The sequence below is a fragment of the Anolis carolinensis genome, chromosome 2 (assembly GCF_035594765.1).
Source record: "Anolis carolinensis isolate JA03-04 chromosome 2, rAnoCar3.1.pri, whole genome shotgun sequence".
NCBI lineage: Eukaryota > Metazoa > Chordata > Lepidosauria > Squamata > Dactyloidae > Anolis > Anolis carolinensis.
In genome coordinates, this window is record NC_085842.1 from 309465538 (window position 1) to 309480650 (window position 15113).

Below are 15113 nucleotides of genomic sequence, written 5' to 3' on the forward strand. Positions count from 1 at the left end.
TCCCCCTTGTTGAACCATCACTATGACTCTAATAAGGTTTTGGGCTTCAAGTACAGAATGACAAAGAACAGAACATTATTAAAATATATATTTAAAATAATGTAAAATATTGTTCTTATTTATTCATAATGTATATTAATATTGTATGAGATATCATTATATCCCACTGCTTATGTAACATGAAACATGTGCTGTTGCTTTGAGCTTATAACCTTAGGTAAATTCTCCTTCTGGCCAGTGGATGTCAAACAGATGTTCAACTGGGCTGCAGCAGATGCAGCAGGATCATGGTGGTAGATGAAGCCACCTTGTTTGGTCTCCATCTCCCTTCCTCGGTGTATTTTCAATTGCTCAAAACTCCTTACTGTGCATGATCACTGCTTTAAGCAAAACATGACTGCTGATGAGAGATTTCAAAAACAAGGGGAAGACCTCTGAAAAGTACATCAAAGTTATCTAGGCTGTAGAAACATGTCTATGTCATTACCAAAAAAAGGTCACAGTTTATGAGAAATATCTGAGTGACTTGATGTGAACGAAGTGAAACTGCATGATGTTCAAATGACACAGATTTACTCCCCCACTCCCCCCCCTTTATATAGAAGAGCCTGCCTATAAAAGCAGATACAATTTAATGCCTGCCAAGATATATGAATTCTACTCTGAAGGACAGGCCTGAGTTCAGAATGGTGCCATAAAACATGGCAAATTTATGCTTTGAGAAATCACAGTAATACAGAAAACAGGAACTTGCTGGGACTGTGAGACTCGAGGGGAAAGGCACCCGGGCTTCTTCCATTAGCCTAAGCCTAAAAGCCACCCAAGAAGAAGATCAGAGCAAGGGAGAAAGCAACTGGCTTCTAACAATCAGCCAGTGAAAGTGTTGCTACTCTATCATTAGTCCCTTCCTTCTCTCCCTCCCTCTCTCCTTCCTTCCTTCCTCCTTCCTTCCTCCTTCCTTTTCTCTCTCTCTCTCTCTCCCCCCCCCCCCTTTGTTATGTCTCTTAGTGCCATTTGCAAACAGGATTTTTCTCAGCATTTAATATCTGCACAGCACTGAAATTATTTTTGGACTAAATGATAATTTTTCAAAGGTTAAATAATGGAACACCACTGCTACCAATTATAATCATAAACATCCAACAGCAAAACAAGAAACTATCATCGCTCCTTTTGTTGTTAAGATCGGCAAATGTACAAGTGGGATGCTTCTCATTTACTGGGTATTAAATGGGGAGACATTTGGATCAGATAAAAGAGAAGGACCAATAGCCCCTCACATTTGCGATTTTGATTTTTGCAGATTTGATTATTCATAGATTTGATTTAAATGTCTCTTTAGGAATTTCTAGGTTCTCCCATGTGATTATATGCTTAGCTTACAGCAGATGTTGACCATGGAGCCATTCTGAGAAACCTGTGTTGCTTCAGGTCTTTAAAAGTATTTGTGTATATACAGGTAAAGGTAAAGGTTTTCCCTGACGTTAAGTCCAGTCGTGTTCGACTCTGGGAGTTGGTGCCCACCTCCATTTCTAAGCCAAAGAGCTGGCATTGTCCATAGATACCTCCAAGGTCATGTGGCCGGCATGACTGCATGGAGCACCATTATTTTCCCACTGGAGCGGTACCTATTGATCTACTCACATTTGCATGTTTTTGAACTGCTAGGTTGGCAGAAGCTGGGGCTAACAGTGGGAGTTCACTCTGCTCCCCAGATTCAAACCTGCGACCTTTCAGTCCACAAGTTCAGCAGCTCAGCGCTGTAACACATTGCGCCACCAGGGGCTCCAGAGTGTATATATATTCTCTCTCTCTCTCTCTCTCTCTCTATCTATCTATATATATATATGTGTGTGTGTGTGTGTGTGTGTATGTAGAGAGAGAGAGAGAGAGAGAGAGAGAGAGAGTATATATATATATATATATATATATATATATAGTGTGTGTGTACGTGTGTGTGTGTGTATGTGTGTGTGTACACATATATTAAATATATAAAGCAATAAACAACAAATCCCATAATTTTAAAATATCATTATGTTTATTCACAGTTTTTCGCTTTCATGGTGGTCTTATGTCCCCAACCCCAGTCAATGCGGAGGGCTGATTACAGTTCTTCACATGGCACATAGTTAAAGGATTGAGTTCACAACTATTATTGGGTGCTAACTTGGATGTTATTAAAGGTGAGTAGTACGAATTCATGGAGAATAGGGAATCAATGGCTGCTTCTCATGAAAGGCATATATATCATTCTGGCATCAGAGAAAACATGCTTCTCATTAACTGTTGCTGGGAAACATCAGTGGGTGTGCTGATGTGGGGAACATCAGCAATTTCCCATTAGAAAGTGGTTCTGCACTATGTGAACAAAATGCTTAACCAAAAATATTTTTGGAGTTATCTGGCTCAGTTCCTATGTCCTTACTTCACATTAACAGCATTAGTTGACCATTGTTGGCATTCTTTAAATGATAATAATTATCTGTTAGATAACAGCAGAGAGGGAGTTTTATTTGTGTATGGCACAATGAATCTTCTCACTATTGGCTCATCTGAATGCCTGTTTTAATGCATGTTTCAAAATTTACCAAAAATTATGTGCATTTAATGCATTGATGTAGCACACTTGATTCAACATTATGACTGTTATCTTTGTAATCACTGGAACCTACCATAGTTTGAGGAAGTTTTGTTTTAGTCAATGAAACCACAGCAAGGGATTTTTGTGCCAGAAAATATACTTCTTTGTACAAACTTCAAAAAACAAGGCATGTGTCGGCTTTTATAGAAATAATAGACTATTCTATGCTTTAGTAAGCAAATCCAATTAAAATGTGGCATGTCAATACATGCAACTTTATACTATACACAGCATTGAATCTGAAGCAACTTTGAAGACAGTGCTTGAAATTCAATGCTGTGCTGCAAGTCGATGGAACTATCATGACCTCCCTTTTCTCCATGTAGCTCTCTGAAACACCAAAAGAACAAACAGACAGCTCCAAAGATTTTCTCCAGTCTCCAGGAAGGTAAAGGTCTTGGCATCAAATTTGTTTTGATTTTTGTAATAAGAGTGCATAGTGTGATGAGATGAAGCCCTCCAAGGTCCCTCAAAAGGGGACTACTGTGCATCCCTAGTCTCACAATGTGTTAGCTTCTCTCTATGGCTTGAGGCAGGGTACAAAATGATTAAAACAGACAGATAAATGCACCACTATTAAATTGAATATATCAAAATGCATACAACAGAGACCAATACCAATAACCTTCAAATTTCAGGTTCAAATTTACACTTAAAAATTTACTGAGTAGGCCTGCCAGAAGAGATAGGTCTTCAGTTGTATCTTGAAGTCTAACATCTGATTTAATGATTCACAAGTTCCAAAAGGAACTTAACAGTATCTTTAAGAAGATACTAATCCATCTTTAGGATCCTTCATGGCCTCTTAACAATGAAGCAAATCGTGAAATCCACTAAAGTTTATCTACCAAATTCCAACAGTGTCAAAAATGTGTTTTATTGCATTTAAACCACATACATTGATTCTGAGAATAATTTAGCATAAAACTTTGGGGGAATCTGTTTTGGTGTGCACAAAACTATGTCACAGTGGGATATAATCCCTTTATATCAATATGCATCTTGTATTTTGTTAGGTTGGGATGCATACTATATTCAGATGGGATGAATATTCTCCCCACAACACCTGACTAATACAATTCTTTTGATGTGAAAATACTGCACTTTGACTCATCACATTACAGAAGGTTGGCTCTTCCCAATCTGTTCGAATGCCTCCCTACCTCACTATTTTTTTTTTTTTTAAAAATCTAATATTGCGCAGTGACGTAGCCTGGAAATCTTGAACTACTGTTCTCCTGAGATTTTAGCAGATGGGATGCATACTGATATTCTGATCACGTAAAAACCGCACCACAGCAACATATAAAATCATAGTAAATTATTACAATGTGCAATTACCCTGTTTATGTGATGTTTTTCAGATGGATTCCAACAGATCACTGATGGAGTGGGGCAAATGTCAAGTGATAGGACCCACTTGGAATAGTATTCAAAGGGTCTCAAAAACAGAGTATACCCTAATGTGGTAATATCCTATGTTTCTCCATACAAGTATTTCAATAATAACAAAAAAACAAACAAGCTAGTGATGACATTGTTCATTCCTTCCCTTCCTCTGTTCTAAGTAAAAGTTGGTGCACCCTCTATGTGAGACAGTATAGAGTTCTGGCATAGCAAAGGAGCTGTGCTTTCCACCAAATGATGATGATGATGATGATGATGATGATGATGATGATGATGATGATGATGATGATGGTGATGATAAAACTTTATTTGTATTCCGTCCTATCTCCCCAAGGGGACTCAGGGTGGATTCCAACATAGAATGGCAAATATTCAATGCCTCCATAAACAAACAAATACTGACATAAAATCCTAGAGAAACCCCGCATATAAAAATAACATTAAAACCTACCATCAATTTAAAATTTAACATCAGTAAATTAAACTTAACATCAATAGATTATTATTTATTTTATTTATTTACAGCATTTATATTCCGCCGTTCTCACCCTGAAGGAGACTCAGGGCGGATCACATTATATACATATATGGCAAACATTCAATGCCCATATACACATAGAACTGAGACAAAGACAGACGCAGAGGCAATTTAACCTTCTCCTGAGGGGATGTTCGATTCTGGCCACAGGGGGGAGCAGCTGCTTCATTATCCACTGTGATGGCACTTCCTCATTCCAACGTCGTAAATTAGTTAAATTTGCCTCCCCACTTTTTAAGTGGTACCTTATTTCCTACTTGATAGACACAACTATCTTTCGGGTTGCTAGGTCAGCAACGAGCAGGGGCTATTTTTTATTTTTTAATTGATGGGTGCTCACCCGCCACAGGTTGGCCTCGAACTCATGACCTCATGGTCAGAGTGATTTATTGCAGCAGGCTGCTCACCAGCCTGCGCCACAGCCCGGCCCCTACATGTAGTCAAACAAAATTATATAATAACATAAAATCCAAACAAACATCCACATTAATTTACAACAGCCAACTAGAGTTCACAGTGTGGGTTGGTTATGTGGTGAAATGATGACTCATTGGCGTCCTGCTAACAGATGATCCCATAAAAGACACCTTTGTAAAACATTAGCTTCTTTTGAACCACATCCTACCCATTGGCTACTATACTATTGAACTGGATGCCACAAATCAAGGTGTATGGAGACTATATGTTCTGTTTTGAAATAGAGTCACATCTCTAGGTGTTTAATGGGCTTCAGATAATAAATCAATTTAGTTCTGTATTTATATAGCAGGGGTCTCATTTACACCTGCATAAGTATATATATATATTTTGGAGGGGGGGATCATTAAGGCAGCAGGGAGTCCTTTTCTGGATGTCTTCCAAAAGAGGATGGACAGTTCCCTACTTGGGTGGGTAGATTTAATAGCCTATGATCCCCTTTCAAATGCTTTGATTCTATGAATAGCACCCTTATACATTTTCTCATTACCCACAGGCTAACTTAGCTCTATGCCATAAACTCCTAGTATTATAGAATCATAGAGCTGGAAGACACCACATGGGCCATCTAATCTAACCCCCTGCCATGCAGGAAAAGCACAATCAAATCACCCACAACAGATGGCCATCCAACGTCTATTTAAAAGCCTTCAAAGAAGGTGCTTCCACCACACTCCAAAGCAGAGAGTTCCACTGTTGAATAGCTTTTATGGTTCTAAACTCATTCATATAAGTTGTTACATAACCGATTTCAAGGCTCTACTAACACATTTTTTTTATTCAAAGAGGCTTTTAAAGAAGAAGGATTTTAAGTCAAGGGAGCTGTGGTTTTTAACTTTGAATATGTTTTAATGGTTTATATTTAATTCTGTGTTAATGTTTGTATATTTTAATATTTTAAATTGTATGCTAATGCTTTCATGTTTAGCCGATTTCAGAAACGAAGTGGGGTATAAATAAGTATAATCATCATCATCATCATCATCATCTTCATTCTTTAGCTTCAAGATCTGTTGTTGTGGCATTGTGGCGATCCTAAAGTGGGGTTATGTTCAGAGGGGATTTGCCCCTTGCTGTCTTCTGAGGCTGAGAGAGTGTAACACTCCAAGATCACACAGTAGTATTCCATAGTTCAAACCCTGGTTTCCAGAGATATAAACTAATGCTCAAACCACTGCACCATATTGATTATCTTTGAGACCCTACAGCAAAACATGCCTTCCGTCTCCATATATTAATGAATCAGTTTTTCCTCTCTGACAAGCTATTATTCCCCGTAAATAGATGAGTTGGGGGCATTCTCCACACTTTTCTTCTGTCCAACGCAGGTATAATTTGCACATTTCAAATACTGGGAACATAGAGCAAAGGCTTAGCTTTCTCTCACATTTCAAACTATGCAGCAACAGTTTCTCCACTAATGACAGAGGCCGATAGCAACAGCTGAGAATCCTTGTCTACGGAGGCTCAGATAAAGAAAAGTCTCAGGTATCAATGTAGAGACCTCATTAAACAGACCAGATTTACTGATATTATCTCTGACTTGTCTGCTTCGTGTACAAAAGAGGTCATTTATCTACCAGTAAGCTACAGATTTTGAAAAAAAAATGGAAGAAAGAAAGACAGCATTAAGTATTCCCTCCTCATCATGTATGTGGAAAATTAATGAATCTGTCTGATTTAATCAGCTGCACACCTTGTACTATTTTTTTTTCAAGCCTGGCTTTTATATAACATTCAGTTTTTTAAAATTTCTCCTTATAGATTCAATAACATAAAAAAGGTTAAACTCCCATTAGGTATGGAATGTTAAAGAGAAGTAGTTGATGAGTGTTTAAACCAAAGCTGATCATGATTAGAAGCTGCTCAATTTCTATAAATCATAGTGTGTGTGTGTGTGTGTTCTTCAATGCCTTCCTATATCAGGACAGGCTTAATTAAAATCACAGCTTTCATTGGGAACCTTAAAATATAAACTAGAAAGGAGCCACACTGTATGTGCCTTCTGCTCCACTCTAATTACGCAAAAATAATTCTTCTTGTTCAATAGATTTCTAGTAATAATTTAGTGGAAGTGAAAATGTGCCCCTTTGAGGGTTAAAGAGTGGAGTCTGTACTAAATTCAGAGTTTATTGCAATAGATTCAACACAAAATATATTTATTATAAGTACATGTATCTACTTGTAACCTTGCAATCAGCACCACTGTTTTAACAGTTATTTATTAACAAAGAGTGTTGAGATGTCTGAAAATGTCCAGTACATTCATACCAGTAATTTGATTTTTCTTGAGATATCTCAGAGCCTAGTAATTCTTCTTTTTGTTGTTAATTGTGTCAGGTTGGCTTCAGCTTACGACAACCCTATGAATGAGAGAACTCAAAATCACCTTGTTATCATCAGCCCTGCTCTGGTCTTACAGACTAAGGGCCGTGTCTTCCTTGATTGTTTTTATCTACTTGTAACATGTTATCCCTCTTCTCCTTCTATTTTCTACCTTATCAAGCATTATTGTATTTTATAATGAGTTGTGATATGTCTAAAGTACAATAGTTCAGTCATCTTGGTTTCTAGAAAGAGTTCAGAAGACCAAATTATTTGTCTTTTGACAGTCTGTGGCATTTTTAGAACTGGTAGCCAGTGTGGTGGAGTGTTTTGAGGGATGGATGAGAAGAGCAAGGTTCAAATTCCTACTCAGTTATGGAAGCTCCCTGGATCAACTTGAACAAGTCACATTTTCTCAGCCTCAAGGAAAGACACAGGCAAATTCCCAAATCCTGCCAACAAAAACAGGGTTGTGCTGTGGCGCAGCTGGTTAGTAGCCAGCTGCAATAAATCACTACTGACCAAGACGTCATGAGTTCGAAGCCAGCCCAGGTCGGATTAAGCCCCCAACCATTAATAGCCTAGCTTGTTGTTGACCTATGCATCTCGAAAGACAGTTGCATCTGTCGAGTAGAAAATTTAGGTACCGCTTTATGCAGGGAGGCTAATTTAACTCATTTACATCACCATAAAAATGTCCAGCAGCGTGCCAGAAGATGAGGAAGTACTTCATCAAGGACTCAGCATCACAGTGGATGATAAAGCAACAGCTCCTCCTGTGGCCAGAATTGAGCATATCCTCATGAAAGCCAGAAGCTGGAATGTTAAATACCCTCTGTGTCTCTGTCTGTATGTTGTATGTCTAATGGCACTGAATGTTTGCCATGTATATGTACATTGTGATCTGCCCTGAGTCCCCTTCGGGGTGAGGAGGGCGGAATATAAATACTGTAAATAAATAAATAAATAAAGGCATTGAATGTTTGCCATGTACATGTGCATTGTGATCCGCCCTGAGTCCCCTTCAGGGTGAGAAGGGCGGAATATAAATACCATAAATAAATAAATAAGTAAATAAAATTCAGCAGTAGGTTCACCTTACAGTCGCTGTAAGTCAGAAATGACTTGAAATAACACAACAAAAACCAAAGGCAAAAACCAAAACAGAAACAGCTGCCTTTTGGGGACATTTTTCCAAGATTGCAAATTACCTTACAATAATCTATTCAGGGTACTCTAGAGTGGGAGATTTGATTTTGGTGAAATTGAATTGCACCCTGAAAAAGTGCAGGCCTATGTGTTCCAGTGCATTATAACTGTAGATTTGGTACCAAAGAACAGGAAGAATTAAATGAAATAATATACAGGCAGTCCCAGAGTTTAAAAAACTTACATCCAACTTACAAATGACTTATAGTGTAAAACAAGGATGAGACAACAGGAAGTGAGAGAAATCTACCCTCAGGAAGGGAAATTCACTCCTGGAAGAGTTATCATGGGGAAAAGGTGTCTACTGAGCTTTAGCACTAATCCTTGTTTCCACAACAAGCCAGCAAAACAAACACCACAGGGAAGTTAACCCTTCTCTATGTTATACATATACATACACATATACATATAACTGGAGTTAGACTTTTAAAAAGTACCTGTTCCGACTTACATTAAAAAAATCAACTTAAGAACAAACCTACAGAACTCATCTTGTTTGTAACTTGGGGACTGCCTGCATACCAATGCTATGTCCTCAAGCATCAAAATATTTGGAGACAAAGGAGCTTGGAATGGGCACACAAAAGGATCTGCTTCTCAGTACAGTGCAATTTCCTGGCTGTGCAGCTTGTATCTGCTAAATCTACAGTATAAATAATGACTGTGCTGCCATGGTTCGAAACTGCCAAGGGATAATTAATTTTTCTCAATTATCTATTCCATTTCCCTCTTTAATCTCCCACACTTTTGCTTCTCATGGAGGATTGTGCTCCAGTGATTCCACTGACAACTTCACATGGCAATGAACTGTAACTATTGCAGGCTTCCACTTACTAATACCTTATCAATGTCAACTGTTTTCTACCTAGTGCATTAGGTCAAAATCCATTAAAAGCATTGTTTCAGTTTCTCATGACCTATTCACTATGCTAAACAGCTTGATGCCAACTGATCCTATGAGCCACAGATATAGTAGACAAGTATGATTTGCGCAAAGCGCAGAAACTAAGGTGTCAATGAAAAATCACCATGTGCAGCTTTGTGTTGGGTTTCAAGTTGATACATGCCATACTACTGCAATATCAGAATAACATGTTAACTTTGCAGCAGAGATAGATTGCATGATTCATCAGTACTGCATAAATTAATTGGTCAGAAATAACAGGACAAAAATGGATGTGGCAGGTTTGGAAATAGCTCACACAGCATGCATTTGTGAATCCAATGTGTGCACCAAACTAGCAGATACACCTTTCCCAGGGTTGCAGAATGGTGGCAAGGGAAGGTGAGCACAGTTTGCTAGCTCTGAGCAAATGTTTTCAGTGGCTTCTTTCATTCATAGCCCTAGCACCTGAAGTGTTTATGCTCTGCTACCACCAGCTATGTCATCAACATGATGACATTGTTATGTCATCAACATTACAGTGATTTTGGTAACATTCAGTTACCAAAAATAGCATTTCCAAGATCTGCTTTTCTGGCAATGAGGGAATGGGATAAAACACCATATTCCCCATTTTAACTTGTTTACGATTATTTGCTAACATTATTAATTGTGGTAAGTCCAAGAACCCATGAATATGAGTATTATGCTGTATTCCTAGTGTGTGGCCTCAAGCAACATAGTCAAACACTTTTATTTAGCCACCATGTTATGTGCATATGGTAAACCTGCAGATTTTGTGCATAATGGGCCCTAGTTAGATAGAGATGATATTTAGAATATTTGTTTGAAATGCTATCAAGTACCGATTACCAAAGATACTAGTACTAAAGTTTCAAACAGTGTTTATGCAAGCTCTAAATATACTAAATGGCACAAGGAATACAGAAATCACTGGTGAAACTCTAGGAGAAAACCTAGTTGGAAAAACATCACTTTTAGTACATTTTTTATTATTTACCATTAAGGCTGCTTCTGTCGATCAAGTTTGTGTCAACTGGCCAATAGACCCCATCTCCATGGCGACCTGCAAAAAAGGAAACTGAACATCAGAAGAGAATGGCACATGAGCCCAGTCAAGGCAGATGGGTTATGAGTTTTGAAAGCATTTCCCTCTGATGTTTATGCCATTAGGTATCACAAGAGGAGACAATTGCGGTTTGCAAGAAAAAGAAAATCTGTCATAAAAGCAGATTTTTAAACCAAAATCTCCAAATACTTCGGCTCTCATCCTCCCTCCCCACCATCTCGTTGTTCTTCTGGATTGCTAGTTGAAAAAGTGACACAATAAGCCAAAGCTTTAGGTACCAATCAGAAAATTCTCTCTATGAAATTGACAGATCTGACAGCCATTTATTCCTTAAATGACAGGCAAAGTGCTGGGCATGCACATGTTCCAGTGGTCCATGTTCTCATATAGCTATAGTTTTGACATTTCTTTCCAGGGCCAGTGAATTATATTATTTGACCAGGTGACAGAAGTTCTCACTTAGCATCTTAGCTTAAGGTTCTCTGTTCATATATATATACACACATATACATACACACACACACACACACACACACACACACACACACACATATACACATACACACACACACTGTTGAAATAGTTTCTGAGACAAATTCAGACCATCAGTATGAATCAATACCCAGATATGTCTGTTGCAAGGCTGATCCTCTGCGGGATAGTATGGGTTGAGCATTCCTTATGTGGAAATCTGAAATGTTCCAAAATCCAAAATTGTCCACATGGGTGACTGAGACAGTTACACATTTGCTTTCTGATGGTTCAATATACAAACTTTTTTCATGCACAATTTTATTAAAAATGTTTTTTGTTTAGATGTAGGCCCCATCACCAAGACATCTCACATATATGTAAGTACTCCAAAATCCAGAAAATCCCAAAATCCAAAACACTTTCAATCCCAAGCATTTCAGATAAGGGATACTCAACCTGTCCTTGGCCAAAATATTGCCAACCCAGAAACAAAATTGAGCATAAACAGAGAGTGAAAGATACAGCAATAGTATCTGTTAATTGTCTACTTATGGGCTGAGGTTGGTTTTCAGTTCTCATATTTAGAGTGGGTTTCCCCCCACCCCCAAGAATGAGATACCTATGTTTTATTTAAGTTTTCAAACAACATGATGCCCTTTTTTGCTTCATGGAAAAGGACAGATTCCACCAACATTAATAACCCTGGGGCTGTGACATGCCTGCAATTCTGTTAAATCCCATGCCAATTTCAGTGTCTAGATTTCAGTGCCCCCCCTCCCCAATTCATTTTTGGGAGCCTCCTGAATTTGGGCTGGCAAAATTATTCTGCTCTGGCCTATTGGCAGCAATGGGAGAACTTCCAAGGCTTCCCTTTCCATAATTTTTAGGGCATCAGTCTTATGAAACCACTTTTTCTGGTATCGTTTCTCCTCATATTCCTCAATACAGCCTGGGTTAAGGCATCAGACTTTAGAAACCACCTTTTCTGTGGCCAGTTGCCCCCCCCCCCCCTTCAATGAATCTGAGTTAAGGCACCCCTGTTAAACACTTATTTCAATGGGAGCCACACCACCTGAAGGAACATTAGCCATTGTTAAAAAAAGATATAAATCACCTCCTCATTTTATGGTGGCTTTAAAAATGGTACGATACCTTTACGCCACATTTGAAGCATGCATCATGTGAAGGGCACCATTGTTGGCAGTTTTTTAAGTATGTAGGAAACGTTTATTTATTGCCATTTGAATCAAAAAGCAAGGCAAGCCAGGCAGAGCTGTGAGTTGCACTGAGAATTTAGTTCACCAGCTGACTAGAGCATTATCTGTGTCTCTTAGAAGCCTGCTCACAACAGAAAAATGGAGACCCAGCTTGGCTAAAAGACACATCATGGCTTTCTTCTGTTCTGATTGGCTCAACAGGCAGGACTCATAGGGAAACTCCTTTGAGGGCACGCAGCTGCCTCTCCGTGCTCCACGTGCAGCAGAATGAAACCAAAAGTAGCAATGGTCGGCAGCCGTGTGGTCTATTGCAGCCGGAAAAAATGGCAGTGACACCCATGGCATTATGGCTGGCCAAAAGAGCTGAAAGAGCCAAATCTTCTTGAGCCCATTTTGTAAAACGGATCCATGCACAGCTAATGTCTTCCCAAATGCTCACAAGTCGAGAGGCAGCTCTCCTTTTTTGTGTTCAAAAGTTGCATTGGAAGGTTGCTGTTTTTACAGCAAGTTATGACACTTTGTGGCACAGCCATCACATTTTTTAATTCTATACCTTGTCTGTCTGTCTCTCCCCCTCTTTCCTGTCATGTTGGGTTCCATTTGTTTTCCTAGGATAGCTTTTGATGAAGCTAATGGGATGGTGGTGAGGAGGTGGCATCAATGTGCAAGAAGTGAAAAAAAGAAATGGACAGTTTAAAATTCTTATATTTCTGAAAATCTGCTCAGGCAGAAATTTCCATTCTGACAAAAGCACATGTCTGGGGAAAAGGAGAAAATATGGTAACCCTAATTACTCAGAGTTGAAAGGGGTTTACTCCCTGGAAACAGTAAATGTGATAGGAATCTAGATTACAGCATATAGTTAGTTATTACAACTGTGGTAGAATGATAATACAAAGTTTCTCAGTTCCTTATAGCTGAAGAAATCACAAACCAATCACCCATGATATTAGAACCCACCAATTGATAAAGCTATGTGATGTGCCATGATGACACTGTGGTCATGAGGCAAACAAGGGTTATTTCCATGATTAAAAAGGTAAAGGTTTCCCTGATGTTAAGTCCAGTCATGCCTGACTCTGGGGGTTGGTGCTCATCTCCATTTCTAAGCCAAAGAGCCAGCGTTGTCCATAGACACCTCCAAGGTCATGTGGCCAGCATGACTGCATGGAGCACTGTTACCTTCCCGGCTGAGCGGTACCTATTGATCTACTCACATTGGAATTTTTTTGAACTACTAGGTTGGCAGGAGCTGGGGCTAACAGCGGACACTCATTCTGCTCCCGGGATTTGAACCTGGGACCTTATGGTCCACAAGTTCAGCAGCTCAGTGCTTTAACTCACTGTGTCACCAAGGACCCATGATTAGACTAAGAAAAAATGATTTGACTAAAAAAAATAGTGAGAAGCACCTCTCTACAATTATTCAGCAAAAACAATATCAAACAATGAGTCTTCAGCCATCTTTAGTCAGAATCAGTTCTGTCTGTTTTAGGTTAGGAGGACCTTTGATCATTTCAAATTATATTCTGCTCATCAAGAATCCCTACAATGATAATACATTCTAATATATTGTCATATTGCCATTAGAAATATAAAATGGTGGAAATGGTTTATACTCACATGCTGCAAACTGGGATGGGTTGAGGAAGGATTTGCATGATTGGGATCTAAATCCTTCCTCAGCATGAAAGATTCTGTTATTGATCACCAATCACTCACCATGTTTTTCCCTGATGGCATCACATCACATCCAGAAATCACAACTACTGGAAAAGTTTGTGTTTTTCATAAATATATGGATTTTTTTTTTGATGAACTTTTCAAGCAGTTGTGATTTCTGGGTGAAGTGTGATACCATCAGGGAAAACTAGATGTGATGTCGGTGATCAATAACTGCATCCTTCATCTTTTCCCCTCTTTGTCATTCCATATTGGGCTGGGTAAGAATTTGCATTCAGATGATTGGGCCATGGGTTGGGGGGTGGGTGGAGGTATATACTATTTCTACCACACTGTTTTCCCAATGAAAACCACACCACGGTGAAGAGCTATTATTTATCTCTTATGACAGATATACCCATGTTGTTGTGAACACATCATTCTTGTATTACCCTCAGACACAGAGGCTCACTGTAAAATGAGTTTTTTAGGGAGACTTAACAGCATCCTGAATTTCTTTAGGCAAACCTGAGATATGCTTTGAAAGAGATGGTGTTAACTTAAAGAATAGTTACATTTCATTTAGAAATGGTGCCTGCAGCTTACGCACCTTTGAAATTAGTCCTCTTTTACTGCATTGCCTATCAATGAGTGAAGTACTTTAGTATGAAAGGCACAATTAAGAATGTAAGGTCATTATCATCACAGGAGCTTTCAGCATAATCAACTTCTCAATCAAGTTAATTGCAGAGCCATTGGCATTTGATCCTCAGTGTTGAGGCATGATGATTGGAAGAGAAGAGCAAATTGGCCATTTTGTACCATCACGCAAATTGGGGGGGGGGGTGTTCTTTTTCTTTGTTTGCATTTTTTGTTGTTCTTATATATTAGATTGAATGATACCTTGGCCAAACCCACTTTTTAAACAGCATTTGCAAAAAAATATTTTCTTTTCCAAATTTTCAAAGCAAAACGGAACATGCAAAACATGTGGCTAAATAAAAACACATGTGAGCAATGTCTGGACCAGCCCAAGACATTTTGTTGCCTGAGGTGAAGAGCAAGATGACAATCTTTCCCAGTCATGTAGCAGAAGCAGAATTGAAGCTCTCTGGACATTTTGATTAGTAGAGAGTCAGAGACTATGGCATTATCTGCCAAGCCCCTTGAACTCTCCTGTTCTCTTT

The 15113-nt window shown here is 38.8% G+C and overlaps 1 protein-coding gene across 2 annotated transcripts in view; it reads right to left on the reverse strand.

The window, feature by feature from the left end:
* The window catches only part of dcc (DCC netrin 1 receptor), a 1120333-nt gene that overhangs the window by 74891 nt on the left and 1030329 nt on the right, over positions 1 to 15113 (reverse strand). For both annotated transcript variants that reach the window (XM_008117567.3, XM_008117566.3), the window contains exon 22: positions 10505 to 10570. In XM_008117567.3, the coding sequence (XP_008115774.2) occupies positions 10505 to 10570 (66 nt within the window). The remainder of the gene's footprint in view (positions 1 to 10504; positions 10571 to 15113) is intronic.